Source organism: Saccoglossus kowalevskii, chromosome 17 (genome assembly GCF_978046115.1).
Source record: "Saccoglossus kowalevskii chromosome 17, keSacKowa6.1, whole genome shotgun sequence".
NCBI lineage: Eukaryota > Metazoa > Hemichordata > Enteropneusta > Harrimaniidae > Saccoglossus > Saccoglossus kowalevskii.
This window is the reverse complement of record NC_140657.1, coordinates 18,099,986-18,123,223: the sequence shown is the minus strand read 5'-3', so window position 1 is coordinate 18,123,223 and position 23,238 is coordinate 18,099,986. Positions and strand designations below refer to the sequence as shown.

Sequence of the window (23,238 nt, the reverse complement as noted above, 5' to 3'; positions counted from 1 at the left end):
CCTAGAATTCTCTGGCCAATACTGGTCACTCTTCTCATCACATACAAGAACCACCTAGAATTCTCTGGCCAATACTGGTCACTCTTCTCATCACATACAAGAACCACCTAGAATTCTCTGGTCAATACTGTTCACTCTCCTCATCACATACAACAATCACCTAGAATTCTCTGGCCAATACTATTCACTCTCCTCATCACATACAACAACCACCTAGAATTCTCTGGCCAATACTATTCACTCTCCTCATCACATACAACAACCACCTATAATTCTCTGGTCAATACTGTTCATTCTTCTCATCACATACAACAACCACCTAGAATTCACTGGCCAATACTGTTCATTCTTCTCATCACATACAACAACCATCTAGAATTCTCTGGTCAATAATATTCATTCTTCTCATCACATACAACAACCACCTAGAATTCACTGGCCAATACTGTTCATTCTTCTCATCACATACAACAACCATCTAGAATTCTCTGGTCAATACTATTCATTCTTCTCATCACATACAACAACCACCTAGAATTCACTGGCCAATACTGTTCATTCTTCTCATCACATACAACAACCATCTAGAATTCTCTGGTCAATACTATTCATTCTTCTCATCACATACAACAACCACCTAGAATTCACTGGCCAATACTGTTCATTCTTCTCATCACATACAACAACCATCTAGAATTCTCTGGTCAATACTGTTCATTCTTCTCATCACATACAACAACCACCTAGAATTCACTGGCCAATACTGTTCATTCTTCTCATCACATACAACAACCATCTAGAATTCTCTGGTCAATAATATTCATTCTTCTCATCACATACAACAACCACCTAGAATTCACTGGCCAATACTGTTCATTCTTCTCATCACATACAACAACCATCTAGAATTCTCTGGTCAATACTATTCATTCTTCTCATCACATACAACAACCACCTAGAATTCACTGGCCAATACTGTTCATTCTTCTCATCACATACAACAACCATCTAGAATTCACTGGCCAATACCGTTCATTCTTCTCATCACATACAACAACCATCTAGAATTCTCTGGTCAATAATATTCATTCTTCTCATCACATACAACAACCACCTAGAATGCTCTGGTCAATACTATTCACTCTCCTCATCACGTACAACAACCACCTAGAATGCTCTGGCCAATATTATTCACTCTCCTCATCACGTACAACAACCACCTAGAATTCTCTGGCCAATACTATTCACTCTTCTCATCACATATAACAACCACCTAGAATTCTCTGGCCAATACTGTTCACTCTCCTCATCACATACAACAACCACTTAGAATTCTCTGGCCAATACTGTTCACTCTCCTCATCACATACAACAACCACCTAGAATACTCAGGCCAATACTATTCACTCCCCTCATCACATACAACAACCACCTAGAATTCTCTGGCCAATACTGTTCACTTTCCTCATCACATACAACAACCACTTAGAATTCTCTGGCCAATACTGTTCACTTTCCTCATCACATACAACAACCACCTGGAATTCTCTGGCCAATACTGTTCATTCTTCTCATCACATACAACAACCACTTAGAATTCTCTGGCCAAGACTGTTCACTCTCCTCATCACATACAACAACCACCTAGAATACTCAGGCCAATACTATTCACTCCCTCATCACATACAACAAGCACCTAGAATTCTCTGGCCAATACTGTTCACTCTCCTCATCACATACAACAACCACCTAGAATTCTCTGGCCAAAACTGTTCATTCTTCTCATCACATACAACAACCACTTAGAATTCTCTGGCCAAGACTGTTCACTCTCCTCATCACATACAACAACCACCTAGAATACTCAGGCCAATACTATTCACTCCCTCATCACATACAACAAGCACCTAGAATTCTCTGGCCAACACTATTCACTCCCCTCATCACATACAACAACCACCTAGAATGCTCTGGCCAATAATATTCACTTTCCTCATCATATACAACAACCACCTAGAATACTCAGGCCAATACTATTCACTCCCTCATCACATACAACAAGCACCTAGAATTCTCTAGCCAATACTATTCACTCCCCTCATCACATACAACAACCACCTAGAATGCTCTGGCCAATACTATTCACTTTCCTCATCACATACAACAACCACTTAGAATTCTCTGGCCAATACTGTTCACTCTCCTCATCACATACAACAACCACCTAGAATGCTCTGGCCAATACTGTTCACTCTTCTCATCACATACAACAACCACCTAGAATTCTCTGGCCAATACTGTTCACTTTCCTCATCACATACAACAACCACCTAGAATTCTCTGGCCAATACTGTTCACTTTCCTCATCACATACAACAACCACCTAGAATTCTCTGGCCAATACTGTTGTATTCTATGTACATACATACCTCTTACAAAGAGTGTTGCTGTTGCTTTGTCGTAACCATGTAAATTATCTACTCTACAAGTGTAGGTCCCGCTGTTATCGTCCTCCGTTTGAGGGATTGATAGTTGTCGACCATCTTGAGAAACTATAGCTTGTGGGGGCAGCATCTCTCCATCATTATAAAGCCATGAGTAGCTCGGCTCAGGGAATGCAGATGCTTGGCATGTCATAGTAAGAGGATGTCCTTCATTGACTGTCTGACTGAGGGGGCCTTGTGTGATTACAGGGACATCTAGAAAGAAAGAATACATAAAAGAAGCTCAACATTTTGTCATTATCATAATTGAATTTTATCTACAAGTAGGCAAAAGTTTTCACGATAATAGCGCAACAAAAGTATGCAGTCAGGCAGTGCAGGGTATCATCACCCTCTGATACAAGTTGGTTGATACAGCCTTTATGCATGTTTTGCAAATATCCTGTGATAACCTCATATTATATTACAGTCATACAGGTACCTCTGTAAAAAAAAAAAATCATTCAGAATGATGACAAATGCTCCAGTTACCTTCAACTCTCAACACACCGCTTTCCTCAGCAATTCCCGCCTCGTTTTCAGCATGGCATCTATAAACCCCGGCATCACTGGTGACGACATTCATGATCTGTAAGCCTTGTGGGGTGGATATATAGCGAGTGTTCTCAGCAGACCAGATAAGTGGGAATTCATCCTTGAACCAGGAGACAGTGGGAGTGGGATCACCGAGCACTTCACAGTTCACCAGAACAGCTGACCCCACACGAGCTGTTAAATCAGACGGTGGACCTACATCTATCTGTGGGGGAACTGTGAAATAAAACAGAGCTTTGAGTTCTCTACTTTGTGTACTAAAGAGAATGCTTCCATGACAGGAGAGGGTTTGACAAATAAACTCGGTCACGTATGCTGCCCATAAAGTATTGAGTGATTTTCAATATGTATTACAGTTCCATGGCTGTTTACTGTGTGTATGACTAGAAGGATACAAATTTGGTTTCATCATGTTAAGATACACAGTCATCTAATAGGAACCCTTACCCACACCATGTCATGGATTAAAGTGAGTTTATTTTGATAACCAAATATTGAATGAGAAAGAAACTAGAATAGAGCAAATAATAGATAAACCCATTCCCAAAAATATTTTCATGCAAAAATTATTCTGAAACAACTGGTACATGTAGCTTGACTTTATTGTGCAATTCATTTTCGCTGACGAGCCAAATACCATGATGCATGCCACTGTGACAAAAACAAACTATCAATGTTTTGTTCTACATTTAATTGCATCGAAAGATGAAAAAATACAGTATAAGCCATTGTCACTTCATGTAATTCGAGTAGCGATGGGTTACTATGTGTTCACTGAATATCAAATCAGTTATATTAAACTTTCAAAGGTATCCTCAGAATGGTCAGACTTCTCAAGTGGCATCAAGATATTATTCAGTAATCATCCACACATTTTGCATTAAATTAATCCATTAGATATCAGTATAGAGCACTAGAAATTAACCTTTCAGTTGTCAGATACTGTGGAATACTTTATTTTCGCTGGAAATAATTTTCGCTAAAAAGGCTTTTTTGGGCGTTTTGTGTGGAATTTATTTTCACTGATTTTTGATGAGTTTAATGTGAAAAACATTGTATAGGAAAAAATGTATATTCGCTGGATTTTATTTTCATGGAATCATCCCTTCAGAGAAAATAGCGAAAATAAAGTATTCTACAGTATATTCCTGCCAAAAATTCAGCATAAAATTTTACACATTTCACAAAAATATACGTAAATTTAAACAAATTTTAGAATCATACAGACAGTATTTGACATTGGCTTTTAGTTTTTGATAAAAATATGTGTCAATTTTTTTTCCAAGATGACAGAAGAAGACTGTACAAAAATAATTTGTGAATAGTGTCAAAAGTGGAGGACGCTCAAAGGGTTGAAGATAATTTTTTCCTATCAGAAAGTATCAGAAATTTATTGAAACAGGTTAATCATCTATATAACCACTACAAATGTCAAGCTTTCAGAATATATATATGTTGTAGGTAACATTTTCTAAAGATAGAATCATGGCCTACCAATAACATCCAGAAAAGCCGAAGCTCTGTCAACATTGACCCCATTACTTGCTTCACAAACGTAGGTGCCTTGGTCATTGTAGATTACATCGGTTATGGTTAAGCTTTCACCGTCAAATCTGTGAATTCAAATGATGGGGTGAAACAATCAGTCAATACAGTGCTTTAGATCAAGAAATATAAAATTAATAACCTTTCCACCACCAGACTTTTTCATCCAAAATATTCTCCACTTTTTTCTTATATTCTTCAATATTTCTGGAAATGAACCCTAATTTTGGAACCAGCAGACAAAATTGTTTTTACTTGAAAAGGAAAGGAAAGTATAAATGGGACTATTTTGAGAATTTGTGATGAAAAGAGGGAATTTTACAGTGTTTTAGATCGAATCATTACACCATTAAAGTGTGATGATAAATCTTAGATGATATTTTCTTGATTTTCTGGGAAATAACATTTTCCAGAGTTCTGATGGATCTATTTCAATGACTGTGTAAGTTTAGTGTCTTCATATTTTGAAATCATATGACTTAGAATATTGAGCTTAATAATTATTATTTGAACCAGAGTAACAGGCAGGAACAAAGTGAAAAAACAAAATGGCCACCAGTCGGCCACCAGTGGATCCTGAATATATCAATGTGCACGTGCAACCCAATATGTTTTGTCATCATGCCAAGTTTAAATAAAATATTCCAGGCATGCCTGAGATACTGCTTGTGTTTAGCTTGGGATGTCCTTTACATTCCCACTCTTTATAATCAATATTCATGAATAAATCAGGTTATCTCCATATAAAAGCCACCAGTTTATTAAACGACACTGAGTGTTCTTTATAAACAATTGATGGTACATTGATGAGACATGTATGCTGTCCATGCAGTCTCAAACCTTATAATATCACCTGTCTACAACTGTCCAATCACAATGGCCTAAACACTACATGTTAATTAACACTTTGAATGCCACCATTTTTGTGCCATATTTTTGGTGCAAAATTTTGCACATTTTTTTTATAATGTTTTTGTCAATTTTGAAGCAAATAGACATAATTTATGATTTTCTACAGGTATTGATCAAAATTGTTGACAAAATATAAAAGAAAATTATGTCAAATGTTGAGTTTGGCATTCAAAGTGTTAAATTTTCTATGCTATTAAAGTTGTATTGTCAGTGAAAATCTTGTTTAAGACTTTGATATGTGAAGTAATATTTGTACTGTAATAAACGTAACAATTACAGTATTCCCAAGATATCCATGTAAGGAGTTTCTTGTCAACAGCCGCACATCACTGACCAGTTTTGTAGAGATTAGATAAACGATGCAATATAGAAGGTTTCAATCAGTATAACTCGCTAATGTTGTAAATTTCAGATTTGATTTTTGGTCATGCTTCTCAAAACTTCAACTGAATTTTGTCAACAATACAACTTCAAAGCTGCTATGTAATTCTATACTTTGCTGACAATGATCGATCACAAATGTTCTAAAAAAATCGTTCCTCTCCCAGAATGCAACTTGAACCCATTAACCATGGCAATACCAACACCTTAGGCATATATATGACATATTATGGTCGTCATGGCACCAGAGACGTGATATAAGACAATTCCCTGCAACATGCATGATAGTAACATCTGAACACTTACCCAACACTAATATGCATTAAAAAATTCAGACAAGAAAACAAAAATATAAATAAAGTATATTGCTGCATTTTTTTACGAGGCAGCACGAGACAAAATAATTTGTACACTTTTAATTAGTCAACTACAATTCAAAACATTTCAAACTACTTAAAGGGCGGTGGTCATCACACCGTGCTCTGTTTGATATGGAACTCATAGCGGCGTATACAACGCGTGTAAAATACATTGTTTGTTTACATGAAATTCAAAGACGTGCTGCACGACAACCACCGCGCTTTCAAACAGCGTTATAACACTAGTCAGGGTCAACACATATTTCTTGAACATAATAACACATTTTCTGATCAGTTTACAATGTCATACATTGGTGCAAAACATTGAAACACTACTGTAAAATCTGTATCAGAAGCCGCGACTTCTATTAAAGTGGTAGAATGCAACAGAGGGGATGCGGCTTCTATTAGAGCATCTACACATACAAGAAAAGGTGAATTTTTTTTTCTCAATTATTCAAACAGAATGGGTACAGATTTTACGGTAATTACTGATTCGAAATTAGAATACACAAATATTGTTGTTGCTATCATCCATAAATTGTTTTATTTTATATAATTTGTGTTATTGATCATTTGTAATGAGCTATCATCAACTTGCATAGCAGTACACTATGACATGCGTTTCTAAATATCATTCAAATAATGTGGCCTGGACCAGAATAGCTGAAAGCTATTTTCTGGTCCAGTTTACCCGACCTTCAATTTATTCAATCATGTTCAAATCGATAACTTTTTATTCCAGTTTTAATATTTTATCAAATTATCCAACTTAGATACATATTGTAAATATTACACTACGGGTGATAATATATACCAAAATTTATACCTATTGTAACAAAGTAAATAGCACCTTTTTGATGCCAATTTTCCAAAAATGACGTCAAAGTTAGAAGAATAAACCCTGCCTGCTGTAACCCTTTGACCCTTTAAATACCTAAGTCAATTTTTCTAACCTTGCATGAAAATAAACTTACTGGTATCAGATATAATTTTTTAAAGATTTTTTCAAAAATGTTGATAATCAGGAAATACCAAATTTTCTAGCAGTAGAAAATTCACTACAACTTTGAAAACCATCGTAAATACCATCAAAATTAATTCATTAATATAGATGTCTAAGTTTACACTATACATACAGAGAGGAGTTTTTCGTGGTTATATCTTGAGATACTGTAAAATGATTAATTATTCACTGGGTTTTATTTTTGCTTATTTCGCTGACTGGAAAATACGCTAAATTAAAACCCAGTGAATATGTAAAATTTAGCATAGAACACATTATCTAAATGATAAAACCGTGAATTTAAAACCCACTGAATATACCTGAAATGGTAAATCAGCAAAATTTAAACCCAGTGAATATTATAGTCATTTTACAGTATACAGGTACTTTGTTGGAGAAAAGAACAGGTAAGCAGAATGAAACAGATACAATTAAGATATAAATAAACTTACCCGATACTGTATCGAGAATCATAGTAATCATCATCAATCAATTCCTGTTGTTTATACCACTTTATTTCTGGTTTTGGATCACCATCCGCTGTGCAGGTAAACATCACCCTGTCGTGTATGACTGCCTGGGCATTGCTCGGAGGAATAGTTATCAAGGCTCCAACTACAAATCACAAAATAGCAAGGCGGGTGAGAACAGGAATTTAGTTGTAGTTTTCGATGAACACATCAAAGAATAATAAGTTTTTTCCAACGCACGACATACTGTAAAATACTTTATTTTAACTGGAATTATTTTTTAATGAAAAGAATTTTTGGGTGTTTTCTAGGGAATTTATTTTCACTGATTTTTGACAAGTTGAATGCAAAATATAGGAAAAAAGGTATATTCGCTGGATTTTATTTTCACTGAATCTTTCCTTCAGCGAAAATTAATTCCAAACGCAAATAAAGTATTTGACAATAATAAACAATACAAACTCTGATATGCATATGCACTGAATAGCTAAACATATCGATGCACACAAAATCAGGGCGAATTCAGTAACAGTCATTGTATGTATCAGAGTCAAAAACATACGTTCTCATCCATACTGCATCTTCGCAACTCCTACTTACTAGTGATGTTATAACCACACACGCACGCACGCACGCACGCACGCACGCACGCACGCACGCACGCACGCACGCACGCACGCACGCACGCACGCACGCACGCACGCACGCACGCACGCACGCACGCACGCACGCACGCACGCACGCACGCACGCACGCACGCACGCACGCACGCACGCACGCACGCACGCACGCACGCACGCACGCACGCACGCACGCACGCACGCACGCACGCACGCACGCACGCACGCACGCACGCACGCACGCACGCACGCACGCACGCACGCACGCACGCACGCACGCACGCACGCACGCACGCACGCACGCACGCACGCACGCACGCACGCACGCACGCACGCACGCACGCACGCACGCACGCACGCACGCACGCACGCACGCACGCACGCACGCACGCACGCACGCACGCACACGCACAGGCACACGCACACACGCACACACGCACACACGCACACACGCACACGCACACGCACACACACACACATACACATACAGACAGACATTAACATAATAGTGTTATGATTTCATGGGGACTACATCATCCAAAGATAAAAATTTTCATGAAATTTATAATCAGTATCATGGTGACTCAACAAAAAACACAGAATGAAGCAGTATTCGAAGTGCATGTCACATTCTGGTTTGTGTACCATGTCTGAAAACAATGCATTGTATCGGTATATGCTGTTCACCAAGTTGCGATGTTTTACTTTATTTTGAATTCCGAGATATTACAAATTTCATTATAATGTAATGACCATATATCGCAGCCTAATATAACACTGAGTACAATAACAGTTGTTGAGTCAAGACAATAAATCTTGAAAACACATACCTTGGATACTGAGTGTAGCCGTTGTTGACGTCAAAGTACGAGGAATGTAACTGTTGGTAGCAGCACAAAAATAAACGCCAGCATCTGACAGTATCACAGATGGCATATATAAATCACCATTATCTAAAAAATAATATTAAAAGTTTTAAAAATTATTATATATCTGTCATCGTAACGCCATAAGTTACAGTGTGCCGTAATTTTGCGGTATTTTACGGGGTATTTTCATTCTACCATATTAGGAAATGCAAATTCCAAATATGGAATGATTGCGTGCATAATCGTCCTCTAATAATAAAAACATGGCAAACCAACAGGGTTTGACCGAACACAAAGAAGTTCGCTGATTCTGTTCTAAACTTTTTGGATTTCGGAATTCCCATGATGTATCCTTGGAAGGAAAAGATAATAACCGCATATCATTATACATCAAGCACCAACAAAAATATAATTTACCATTGCTTATCAGAACTTCATATAAAGTGTATCAGCACTCATCCAAATGTTTTTTCTTATATGGGACATACGATGCTACTAATGCTTTACTTTGTTTGATTGGTTGCAGAAACGCTATAATGCAGAACAAAAATCCCATCACTGAACTGTGTGTTCACACAGCGCAAAACATTTTCTGAAATTATGCTCTCTCATCAAATTATCACTAAAAGCATGAAAAAAGATGTATAATAATAAGGTTATCAAGAGAATATAGCAAGTATGTATTCAGGCAGTATGGGCTCGTGCCGACCTCCGCTACTGCCTTATTGTCTTTATTGTTATGATAGTATTCATAACCTCATAATCAAATCATATTTTACACTATAATTGTGATGCCACATAAACAAAGTGACTTTTCCTAAAACTAGAATTAAAAAAAATTGTAACAAGTCTGTCCAACAAACTTTCTATCATAATGTATTCATGACATCACAGCACGCTATCACAGTGTTAACAAGGCCAAGTCAAAGACTAGCACATCAAGGCATGCTATCACAGTGTTAACAAGGCCAAGTCAAAGCTAGCACATCAAGGCATGCTATCACAGCGTTAACAAGGCCAAGTCAAAGACTAGCACATCAAGGCATGCTATCACAGTGTTAACAAGGCCAAGTCAAAGACTAGCACATCAAGGCATGCTATCACAGCGTTAACAAGGCCAAGTCAAAGACTAGCACATCAAGGCATGCTATCACAGTGTTAACAAGGCCAAGTCAAAGCTAGCACATCAAGGCATGCTATCACAGTGTTAACAATGCCAAGTCAAAGACTAGCACATCAAGGCATGCTATCACAGCGTTAACAAGGCCAAGTCAAAGACTAGCACATCAAGGCATGCTATCACAGCGTTAACAAGGCCAAGTCAAAGCTAGCACATCAAGGCATGCTATCACAGTGTTAACAAGGCCAAGTCAAAGCTAGCACATCAAGGCATGCTATCACAGTGTTAACAAGGCCAAGTCAAAGCTAGCACATCAAGGCATGCTATCACAGTGTTAACAAGGCCAAGTCAAAGACTAGCACATCAAGGCATGCTATCACAGTGTTAACAAGGCCAAGTCAAAGACTAGCACATCAAGGCATGCTATCACAGTGTTAACAAGGCCAAGTCAAAGACTAGCACATCAAGGCATGCTATCACAGTGTTAACAAGGCCAAGTCAAAGACTAGCACATCAAGGCATGCTATCACAATGTTAACAAGGCCAAGTCAAAAACTAGCACATCAAGGCATGCTATCACAGCGTTAACAAGGCCAAGTCAAAGACTAGCACATCAAGGCATGCTATCACAGCGTTAACAAGGCCAAGTCAAAGACTAGCACATCAAGGCATGCTATCACAGTGTTAACAAGGCCAAGTCAAAGACTAGCACATCAAGGCATGCTATCACAGTGTTAACAAGGCCAAGTCAAAGACTAGCACATCAAGGCATGCTATCACAGCGTTAACAAGGCCAAGTCAAAGACTAGCACATCAAGGCATGCTATCACAGTGTTAACAAGGCCAAGTCAAAGACTAGCACATCAAGGCATGCTATCACAGCGTTAACAAGGCCAAGTCAAAGACTAGCACATCAAGGCATGCTATCACAGTGTTAACAAGGCCAAGTCAAAGACTAGCACATCAAGGCATGCTATCACAGCGTTAACAAGGCCAAGTCAAAGACTAGCACATCAAGGCATGCTATCACAGTGTTAACAAGGCCAAGTCAAAGACTAGCACATCAAGGCATGCTATCACAGCGTTAACAAGGCCAAGTCAAAGACTAGCACATCAAGGCATGCTATCACAGCGTTAACAAGGCCAAGTCAAAGCTAGCACATCAAGGCATGCTATCACAGTGTTAACAAGGCCAAGTCAAAGCTAGCACATCAAGGCATGCTATCACAGTGTTAACAAGGCCAAGTCAAAGCTAGCACATCAAGGCATGCTATCACAGTGTTAACAAGGCCAAGTCAAAGACTAGCACATCAAGGCATGCTATCACAGTGTTAACAAGACCAAGTCAAAGCTAGCACATCAAGGCATGCTATCACAGCGTTAACAAGGCCAAGTCAAAGACTAGCACATCAAGGCATGCTATCACAGCGTTAACAAGGCCAAGTCAAAGACTAGCACATCAAGGCACGCTATCACAGCGTTAACAAGGCCAAGTCAAAGACTAGCACATCAAGGCATGCTATCACAGCGTTAACAAGGCCAAGTCAAAGCTAGCACATCAAGGCATGCTATCACAGCGTTAACAAGGCCAAGTCAAAGACTAGCACATCAAGGCATGCTATCACAGTGTTAACAAGGCCAAGTCAAAGACTAGCACATCAAGGCATGCTATCACAGTGTTAACAAGGCCAAGTCAAAGCTAGCACATCAAGGCATGCTATCACAGTGTTAACAAGGCCAAGTCAAAGACTAGCACATCAAGGCATGCTATCACAGCGTTAACAAGGCCAAGTCAAAGACTAGCACATCAAGGCATGCTATCACAGCGTTAACAAGGCCAAGTCAAAGCTAGCACATCAAGGCATGCTATCACAGCGTTAACAAGGCCAAGTCAAAGACTAGCACATCAAGGCATGCTATCACAGTGTTAACAAGGCCAAGTCAAAGACTAGCACATCAAGGCACGCTATCACAGCGTTAACAAGGCCAAGTCAAAGACTAGCACATCAAGGCATGCTATCACAGCGTTAACAAGGCCAAGTCAAAGACTAGCACATCAAGGCATGCTATCACAGCGTTAACAAGGCCAAGTCAAAGACTAGCACATCAAGGCACGCTATCACAATGTTAACAAGGCCAAGTCAAAGCTAGCACATCAAGGCATGCTATCACAGCGTTAACAAGGCCAAGTCAAAGACGAGCACATCAAGGCACGCTATCAAAGTGTTAACAAGGCCAAGTCAAAGACTAGCACATCAAGGCATGCTATCACAGTGTTAACAAGGCCAAGTCAAAGCTAGCACATCAAGGCATGCTATCACAGTGTTAACAAGGCCAAGTCAAAGACTAGCACATCAAGGCACGCTATCACAGTGTTAACAAGGCCAAGTCAAAGCTAGCACATCAAGGCATGCTATCACAGTGTTAACAAGGCCAAGTCAAAGCTAGCACATCAAGGCATGCTATCACAGTGTTAACAAGGCCAAGTCAAAGACTAGCACATCAAGGCATGCTATCACAGTGTTAACAAGGCCAAGTCAAAGCTAGCACATCAAGGCATGCTATCACATCGTTAACAAGGCCAAGTCAAAGACTAGCACATCAAGGCATGCTATCACAGTGTTAACAAGGCCAAGTCAAAGCTAGCACATCAAGGCATGCTATCACAGCGTTAACAAGGCCAAGTCAAAGACTAGCACATCAAGGCATGCTATCACAGTGTTAACAAGGCCAAGTCAAAGCTAGCACATCAAGGCATGCTATCACAGCGTTAACAAGGCCAAGTCAAAGCTAGCACATCAAGGCATGCTATCACAGCGTTAACAAGGCCAAGTCAAAGCTAGCACATCAAGGCATGCTATCACAGCGTTAACAAGGCCAAGTCAAAGACTAGCACATCAAGGCATGCTATCACAGTGTTAACAAGGCCAAGTCAAAGCTAGCACATCAAGGCATGCTATCACAGCGTTAACAAGGCCAAGTCAAAGACTAGCACATCAAGGCATGCTATCACAGCGTTAACAAGGCCAAGTCAAAGACTAGCACATCAAGGCATGCTATCACAGTGTTAACAAGGCCAAGTCAAAGACTAGCACATCAAGGCACGCTATCACAGCGTTAACAAGGCCAAGTCAAAGACTAGCACATCAAGGCACGCTATCACAGCGTTAACAAGGCCAAGTCAAAGACTAGCACATCAAGGCATGCTATCACAGTGTTAACAAGGCCAAGTCAAAGACTAGCACATCAAGGCATGCTATCACAGTGTTAACAAGGCCAAGTCAAAGCTAGCACATCAAGGCATGCTATCACAGTGTTAACAAGGCCAAGTCAAAGACGAGCACATCAAGGCACGCTATCACAGTGTTAACAAGGCCAAGTCAAAGACTAGCACATCAAGGCATGCTATCACAGTGTTAACAAGGCCAAGTCAAAGACTAGCACATCAAGGCACGCTATCACAGCGTTAACAAGGCCAAGTCAAAGACTAGCACATCAAGGCACGCTATCACAGCGTTAACAAGGCCAAGTCAAAGACTAGCACATCAAGGCATGCTATCACAGTGTTAACAAGGCCAAGTCAAAGACTAGCACATCAAGGCATGCTATCACAGTGTTAACAAGGCCAAGTCAAAGCTAGCACATCAAGGCATGCTATCACAGTGTTAACAAGGCCAAGTCAAAGACGAGCACATCAAGGCACGCTATCACAGCGTTAACAAGGCCAAGTCAAAGACTAGCACATCAAGGCATGCTATCACAGCGTTAACAAGGCCAAGTCAAAGCTAGCACATCAAGGCACGCTATCACAGTGTTAACAAGGCCAAGTCAAAGACTAGCACATCAAGGCATGCTATCACAGTGTTAACAAGGCCAAGTCAAAGCTAGCACATCAAGGCATGCTATCACAGTGTTAACAAGGCCAAGTCAAAGACTAGCACATCAAGGCATGCTATCACAGCGTTAACAAGGCCAAGTCAAAGACTAGCACATCAAGGCATGCTATCACAGTGTTAACAAGGCCAAGTCAAAAACTAGCACATCAAGGCATGCTATCACAGTGTTAACAAGGCCAAGTCAAAGACTAGCACATCAAGGCATGCTATCACAGTGTTAACAAGGCCAAGTCAAAAACTAGCACATCAAGGCATGCTATCACAGTGTTAACAAGGCCAAGTCAAAGCTAGCACATCAAGGCATGCTATCACAGTGTTAACAAGGCCAAGTCAAAAACTAGCACATCAAGGCATGCTATCACAGTGTTAACAAGGCCAAGTCAAAGACTAGCACATCAAGGCATGCTATCACAGCGTTAACAAGGCCAAGTCAAAGACTAGCACATCAAGGCATGCTATCACAGCGTTAACAAGGCCAAGTCAAAGACTAGCACATCAAGGCATGCTATCACAGTGTTAACAAGGCCAAGTCAAAGACTAGCACATCAAGGCATGCTATCACAGCGTTAACAAGGCCAAGTCAAAGACTAGCACATCAAGGCATGCTATCACAGTGTTAACAAGGCCAAGTCAAAGACTAGCACATCAAGGCATGCTATCACAGTGTTAACAAGGCCAAGTCAAAGACTAGCACATCAAGGCATGCTATCACAGTGTTAACAAGGCCAAGTCAAAGACTAGCACATCAAGGCATGCTATCACAGCGTTAACAAGGCCAAGTCAAAGACTAGCACATCAAGGCATGCTATCACAGTGTTAACAAGGCCAAGTCAAAGACTAGCACATCAAGGCACGCTATCACAGTGTTAACAAGGCCAAGTCAAAGACTAGCACATCAAGGCATGCTATCACAGTGTTAACAAGGCCAAGTCAAAGACTAGCACATCAAGGCATGCTATCACAGTGTTAACAAGGCCAAGTCAAAGACTAGCACATCAAGGCATGCTATCACAGCGTTAACAAGGCCAAGTCAAAGACTAGCACATCAAGGCATGCTATCACAGCGTTAACAAGGCCAAGTCAAAGACTAGCACATCAAGGCATGCTATCACAGCGTTAACAAGGCCAAGTCAAAGACTAGCACATCAAGGCATACTATCACAGTGTTAACAAGGCCAAGTCAAAGCTAGCACATCAAGGCATGCTATCACAGCGTTAACAAGGCCAAGTCAAAGCTAGCACATCAAGGCATGCTATCACAGTGTTAACAAGGCCAAGTCAAAGCTAGCACATCAAGGCATGCTATCACAGCGTTAACAAGGCCAAGTCAAAGACTAGCACATCAAGGCATGCTATCACAGCGTTAATAAGGCCAAGTCAAAGCTAGCACATCAAGGCATGCTATCACAGCGTTAACAAGGCCAAGTCAAAGACTAGCACATCAAGGCATACTATCACAGTGTTAACAAGGCCAAGTCAAAGCTAGCACATCAAGGCATGCTATCACAGCGTTAACAAGGCCAAGTCAAAGCTAGCACATCAAGGCATGCTATCACAGTGTTAACAAGGCCAAGTCAAAGCTAGCACATCAAGGCATGCTATCACAGCGTTAACAAGGCCAAGTCAAAGCTAGCACATCAAGGCATGCTATCACAGTGTTAACAAGGCCAAGTCAAAGACTAGCACATCAAGGCATGCTATCACAGTGTTAACAAGGCCAAGTCAAAGACTAGCACATCAAGGCATGCTATCACAGCGTTAACAAGGCCAAGTCAAAGACTAGCACATCAAGGCATGCTATCACAGTGTTAACAAAGCCAAGTCAAAGCTAGCACATCAAGGCATGCTATCACAGTGTTAACAAGGCCAAGTCAAAGACTAGCACATCAAGGCATGCTATCACAGTGTTAACAAGGCCAAGTCAAAGCTAGCACATCAAGGCATGCTATCACAGTGTTAACAAGGCCAAGTCAAAGACTAGCACATCAAGGCATGCTATCACAGCGTTAACAAGGCCAAGTCAAAGCTAGCACATCAAGGCATGCTATCACAGCGTTAACAAGGCCAAGTCAAAGCTAGCACATCAAGGCATGCTATCACAGTGTTAACAAGGCCAAGTCAAAGCTAGCACATCAAGGCATGCTATCACAGTGTTAACAAGGCCAAGTCAATGACTAGCACATCAAGGCACGCTATCACAGCGTTAACAAGGCCAAGTCAAAGACTAGCACATCAAGGCATGCTATCACAGCGTTAACAAGGCCAAGTCAAAGACTAGCACATCAAGGCATGCTATCACAGCGTTAACAAGGCCAAGTCAAAGCTAGCACATCAAGGCATGCTATCACAGTGTTAACAAGGCCAAGTCAAAGACTAGCACATCAAGGCATGCTATCACAGCGTTAACAAGGCCAAGTCAATGACTAGCACATCAAGGCACGCTATCACAGCGTTAACAAGGCCAAGTCAAAGACTAGCACATCAAGGCATGCTATCACAGCGTTAACAAGGCCAAGTCAAAGCTAGCACATCAAGGCATGCTATCACAGTGTTAACAAGGCCAAGTCAAAGACTAGCACATCAAGGCACGCTATCACAGTGTTAAGAAGGCCAAGTCAAAGCTAGCACATCAAGGCATGCTATCACAGCGTTAACAAGGCCAAGTCAAAGCTAGCACATCAAGGCATGCTATCACAGTGTTAACAAGGCCAAGTCAAAGACTAGCACATCAAGGCACGCTATCACAGTGTTAGCAAGGCCAAGTCAAAGCTAGCACATCAAGGCATGCTATCACAGTGTTAACAAGGCCAAGTCAAAGACTAGCACATCAAGGCATGCTATCACAGTGTTAACAAGGCCAAGTCAAAGCTAGCACATCAAGGCATGCTATCACAGTGTTAACAAGGCCAAGTCAAAGCTAGCACATCAAGGCATGCTATCACAGCGTTAACAAGGCCAAGTCAAAGACTAGCACATCAAGGCATGCTATCACAGCGTTAACAAGGCCAAGTCAAAGACTAGCACATCAAGGCATGCTATCACAGTGTTAACAAGGCCAAGTCAAAGACTAGCACATCAAGGCATGCTATCACAGCGTTAACAAGGCCAAGTCAAAGACGAGCACATCAAGGCATGCTATCACAGCGTTAACAAGGCCAAGTCAAAGACTAGCACATCAAGGCATGCTATCACAGCGTTAACAAGGCTAAGTCAAAGACTAGCACATCAAGGCATGCTATCACAGCGTTAACAAGGCCAAGTCAAAAACTAGCACATCAAGGCATGCTATCACAGTGTTAACAAGGCCAAGTCAAAGACTAGCACATCAAGGCATGCTATCACAGTGTTAACAAGGCCAAGTCAAAGACTAGCACATCAAGGCATGCTATCACAGTGTTAACAAGGCCAAGTCAAAAACTAGCACATCAAGGCATGCTATCACAGTGTTAACAAGGCCAAGTCAAAGACTAGCACATCAAGGCATGCTATCACAGTGTTAACAAGGCCAAGTCAAAGACTAGCACATCAAGGCATGCTATCACAGCGTTAACAAGGCCAAGTCAAAGACTAGCACATCAAGGCATGCTATCACAGCGTTAACAAGGCCAAGTCAAAGACTAGCACATCAAGGCATGCTATCACAGTGTTAACAAGGCCAAGTCAAAGACTAGCACATCAAGGCATGCTATCACAGCGTTAACAAGGCCAAGTCAAAGACTAGCACATCAAGGCATGCTATCACAGTGTTAACAAGGCCAAGTCAAAGCTAGCACATCAAGGCATGCTATCACAGTGTTAACAAGGCCAAGTCAAAGACTAGCACATCAAGGCATGCTATCACAGCGTTAACAAGGCCAAGTCAAAGACTAGCACATCAAGGCATGCTATCACAGTGTTAACAAGGCCAAGTCAAAGACTAGCACATCAAGGCATGCTATCACAGTGTTAACAAGGCCAAGTCAAAGACTAGCACATCAAGGCATGCTATCACAGCGTTAACAAGGCCAAGTCAAAGACTAGCACATCAAGGCATGCTATCACAGTGTTAACAAGGCCAAGTCAAAGACTAGCACATCAAGGCATGCTATCACAGCGTTAACAAGGCCAAGTCAAAGCTAGCACATCAAGGCATGCTATCACAGTGTTAACAAGGCCAAGTCAAAGACTAGCACATCAAGGCATGCTATCACAGTGTTAACAAGGCCAAGTCAAAGCTAGCACATCAAGGCATGCTATCACAGTGTTAACAAGGCCAAGTCAAAGACTAGCACATCAAGGCATGCTATCACAGTGTTAACAAGGCCAAGTCAAAGCTAGCACATCAAGGCATGCTATCACAGCGTTAACAAGGCCAAGTCAAAGACTAGCACATCAAGGCATGCTATCACAGTGTTAACAAGGCCAAGTCAAAGACTAGCACATCAAGGCATGCTATCACAGTGTTAACAAGGCCAAGTCAAAGACTAGCACATCAAGGCATGCTATCACAGCGTTAACAAGGCCAAGTCAAAGACTAGCACATCAAGGCATGCTTATCACAGTGTTAACAAGGCCAAGTCAAAGCTAGCACATCAAGGCATGCTATCACAGCGTTAACAAGGCCAAGTCAAAGCTAGCACATCAAGGCATGCTATCACAGCGTTAACAAGGCCAAGTCAAAGACTAGCACATCAAGGCATGCTATCACAGTGTTAACAAGGCCAAGTCAAAGCTAGCACATCAAGGCATGCTATCACAGTGTTAACAAGGCCAAGTCAAAGCTAGCACATCAAGGCATGCTATCACAGCGTTAACAAGGCCAAGTCAAAGACTAGCACATCAAGGCATGCTATCACAGTGTTAACAAGGCCAAGTCAAAGCTAGCACATCAAGGCATGCTATCACAGCGTTAACAAGGCCAAGTCAAAGACTAGCACATCAAGGCATGCTATCACAGTGTTAACAAGGCCAAGTCAAAGACGAACACCTGCACCTTAACCCAGACTCTGGATTTAGCCTTACAATCTACTCTGGGACACAGCATTTTCCTGCGTTCTAATAGACTAGATTAGTGTAATACACTTACACTAATCTAGTTCCTGTTTTTAAATTTTTTATAAGCTTAACATAATCCCATCAAATCATTCACATAAATAGATGAAGTATTGTAATGGAGTATCGTGTCCTTAAGCATCAAATATGGAACAAGCTGGCAATCACCAAACTAATACTTCTTACTCTATAACTGTTAAAAACTTCATATCATAATATAAAAATCTTTTATTTTGTGATGAAAATCTGTAATTAATTATTTAAATAAGCAGCCTTATGCATGATGAGAGAGAAACATTAGTTCAATCAATCTAGCCATTTTCAAGAAGATATCATCACACAATGAACAAATCTGACTAAAGTCCACCCAATGTGTCTACATATAAAATATCAAAACAATCAAAGTCCTTTTAAAGAAGAAGTCAAAATAAAATTGTATAACATAAATGATAAAAATATGAATAGAATATCACTTTTTACCCAAAATTACAAAAATATTCACTAAAATTAGAGAATAGATGCTATCTTCACAAAATGAACAAAATTTGGTGTGACTATTACAAAACATTTGTAATTGTATGTTAACGCACCGAAATGTGCACTCTTTGTCTCCCACTCCATTGACTTTTATCAGTCAGCTAGCTCACTTCCACCCTTGATTATGTAACTCGTATTTACTTTATAGATCACTCCCCAGTTTGTGCTATTTTAGTTAGTATCCCATGAACCATCATGTGTTTACATTTTGCCATCTTAGCCAATCACGTTAGTGCATCCACGGCGTCCCTTAGTCTTGGCTACTCTCATCTCATCATTCAGTTCCTGTTTTCATACAGTGAGCATCGTTCAAGTTTTCAGCTACAAATTTGCACTCTTTTCCCTTGTCACCACTCAACAAATTCGCCATGGGTAAAGCTGCACGAAAGAAGACTAGTACATCCAGTAACTCCGGCGCTGCTCGACGACCTGGCAGGCCACGCCGTAATATCCAGCCGCCCGCACGTTTCACGGAGCAAACCTCGACGCAAAACCAACAACAAGCCGCTGTCCAACAGATCGTCGAGCAAACAGATTCCTTGGCCGCAACATCCGAGTCATCTTTACAGAGTATGCCAAGAAACTTCACCGAGTTAACGAACATGATTCGCATGCACTCCCAGGCCGCCGTTGCCGAGTTCCAAGCCTCCGTATCCAAAGAACCAAACAGCGCTGAACCAATCGCAACTCCACCAACAAGCATTCCAGTTTTCACCATTCCCGATGACCCAGCTCAAAATCAACTTTCGCCAGCATCCACCGCCGGCAACGCAACGTACAGTTTAAACACACCCGCCGATCACAATGTCAACACAGCTATTCAGCCATTTTCAGTCAACGGTACAAACGCGCATGCGCAATTCCCAACGCAACCAACAAACAATCATACAACTTCCGCTTTCCTCAACTCCGCATCGAACCAGCCTGCGTTCCAAAACAACCACAGATCTAACCTGGTAAACAACGCAAATGGGATTTTCACGAACCAAACGCCATGGCAGACATCACCGTTCAACATACCCAACCTCGCCGTACCTCCAGAGCATTACAACCTACCATTATCGAACAAGCCACACTAAATGCAGTCAGCACCCCAGGTAAATACATTGACCTTTCCGATTTTCACCCCGACGTAACCTTGCCGAACTCTGTAACTACAAATCGTAGCTACATCTCTTTCGACCCATCAGTCCCTTCAGCCGCCTGTCTCACGACCCAATCAAAGAAAAAAGAAATCGACACTTTTGAATCATGGATTGAATGCTACCTTGCATACGCAGCCTACCGTTCATTCTACTTCCCGGAAGACGCCATTCCCTTGATGAACTATGCTAGACTTCTTGCCCCACGGGCAGCGACCTACAAGCCAGAAGCGTGGTTAACATATGATAAACAATTTCGATTGGACGCTGGTAAACACCATGGCTCATCTACCCGGTCGTGGAGCTCTCCAAATACATTCCTGGACCACAAGAATTTCCAACAAAAACCACACCTGATCGTTCCAACCTGTTTTGAGTGCAAATATAAAGGACATGTGTCAAATCCGAATGCCCTCAACGTAGATCATCCAACCCATATTACTGGAGCAACCAACAACAACAACAACAACAACCTAGCAACATAAACAGACAAGTATGTCGTGACTTCAACAGAGGGTCCTGCAGCAACCCATGTACCAATGGCCGCCAACACTCATGCTCTGTCTGTCACGCACCCGACCATGGTGCCCACACCCACCAGCAGCAACCCTCCAACTCAACTCGAAATTTTTTTCGTGGCCAACAATTCAACCAGCCCAAGCCATTTCGTCCAAACGACGCTACCAACCGAAATAGTTTCAACACTGCAAACGTCAACTCCAATCAAGCTTAACGAACTAGCACTAGCCCTGCACGACCACCCAGACAAACCATTTGTGGCATCCATACTCCTAGACATTTCGCGTGGTGTAGACCTGGGCTTCACAGGCAATCGCTCTGCCAGACAAACTCCAAATGCCAAGTCTTCACTCAAACACAAAGACATTGTCTCAAAAGCCGTAATGAAAGAGGTCAAACTGGGGCACACTATTGGTCCATTCTCCGAGCCACCCTTTCTAAACTTCGTCACTAACTCCCTCGGGATCAGGCCAAAGAAGACAGGTGGTCACCGACTCATAATGGACTTGTCCCAACCAACGAACAATAGTGTAAACGACTTCATACCAAAGGAAAACTATACTTTGGTCTATGCTCGCATTGACGATGCCATCGCCATGATCAACAAACATGGGCCCGGTTCGCTTCTTGCGAAAGTAGACATCCAACATGCGTTCAGACTGTGTCCTGTGCGAAAACAAGACTGGCATCTACTCGGGTTTAAGTGGGACGGCCATTACTACTTCGACCGCGTCCTTCCATTTGGTCTGCGGTCTGCACCTTTCCTATTCAATAGGATCGCCACAGCACTTGAATGGGTAGTCAGACACCAAGCCAAAACAAGTGACATCATACACTATCTCGACGACTTCCTGGCCGTCGGCCCACCCAATCATCAATCCTGTCAACGAAGCAAAGACATAATTCTAAACACCTGCTCCACACTAGGCATTCCCGTTGCTGCCAACAAGGTCGAAGGTCCATCATCCATTATTACCTTCCTCGGCGTCGAATTGGACACAGTCGACATGGTCATCCGCCTACCAGCCGACAAACTTGAAAACATCTTATCTGCTATTCCACTGTGGGCTAACAGATATCACTGCTCTAAACGTGAACTCCTATCACTAATTGGAACTCTGAGCTTTGCATGTAAATGCGTTCCTGCGGGAAGGCTGTTTCTAAGACGAATGATAGACCTCGCCACCACTGCTTCATCAATCAACCAAATTATAGTCCTTTCCAATGACTTTCGCCTAGATCTCCAATGGTGGTGGGAGTTTCTTCCAAACTGGAATGGCTCCGCCCGCATTCTCGCAACATCATGGTGTCTGACCCCAAATATGAATCTCTACACAGACGCTTCATCTGTCATTGCCTGTGGGGCCTTCTACAACAAGCAATGGTTCACCCTGCCTTGGTCACCGGACAAATGTTCCATCAACCCTCCCCTCTCAATTGAATGGAAGGAACTTTTCCCTATCCTAATTTCATGTCTAATTTGGGGCCACCTTTGGCATGGGCAAAAAATCATGTTTCACTGTGACAATGAGGCAATCGTCAACATTTGGAAAAAAGGCACTTCAAGATGTCAACGCATCATGTCGCTTGTGCGTGCCATCTTCTTCACCGCAGCTAATGGCAACTTCCACGTCATGATAGCACATATTCGTGGTACTAACAATTCAATTGCTGACTCTTTGTCTCGTTTGCAGATGAAACGGTTTCGCCAACTGGTGCCAGACGCAGCAACAGAACCAGTAACACTGCCAGACCTCGACAGCTACTATCCACAACAGTAACTAGACTTGAGC

The 23,238-nt window shown here is 41.6% G+C and overlaps 1 protein-coding gene across 2 annotated transcripts in view; it reads right to left on the bottom strand.

Moving 5' to 3' along the window:
• The window catches only part of LOC100374680 (protein sidekick-1-like), a 101,614-nt gene that overhangs the window by 54,499 nt on the left and 23,877 nt on the right, over window positions 1–23,238 (bottom strand). For both annotated transcript variants that reach the window (XM_085492194.1, XM_085492195.1), the window contains exons 7-11: window positions 9,162–9,284; window positions 7,694–7,856; window positions 4,533–4,651; window positions 2,976–3,254; window positions 2,430–2,699 (exon numbers count right to left, since the gene is read on the bottom strand). In XM_085492194.1, coding sequence (XP_085348320.1) covers window positions 2,430–2,699; window positions 2,976–3,254; window positions 4,533–4,651; window positions 7,694–7,856; window positions 9,162–9,284 — 954 coding nt within the window. The remainder of the gene's footprint in view (window positions 1–2,429; window positions 2,700–2,975; window positions 3,255–4,532; window positions 4,652–7,693; window positions 7,857–9,161; window positions 9,285–23,238) is intronic.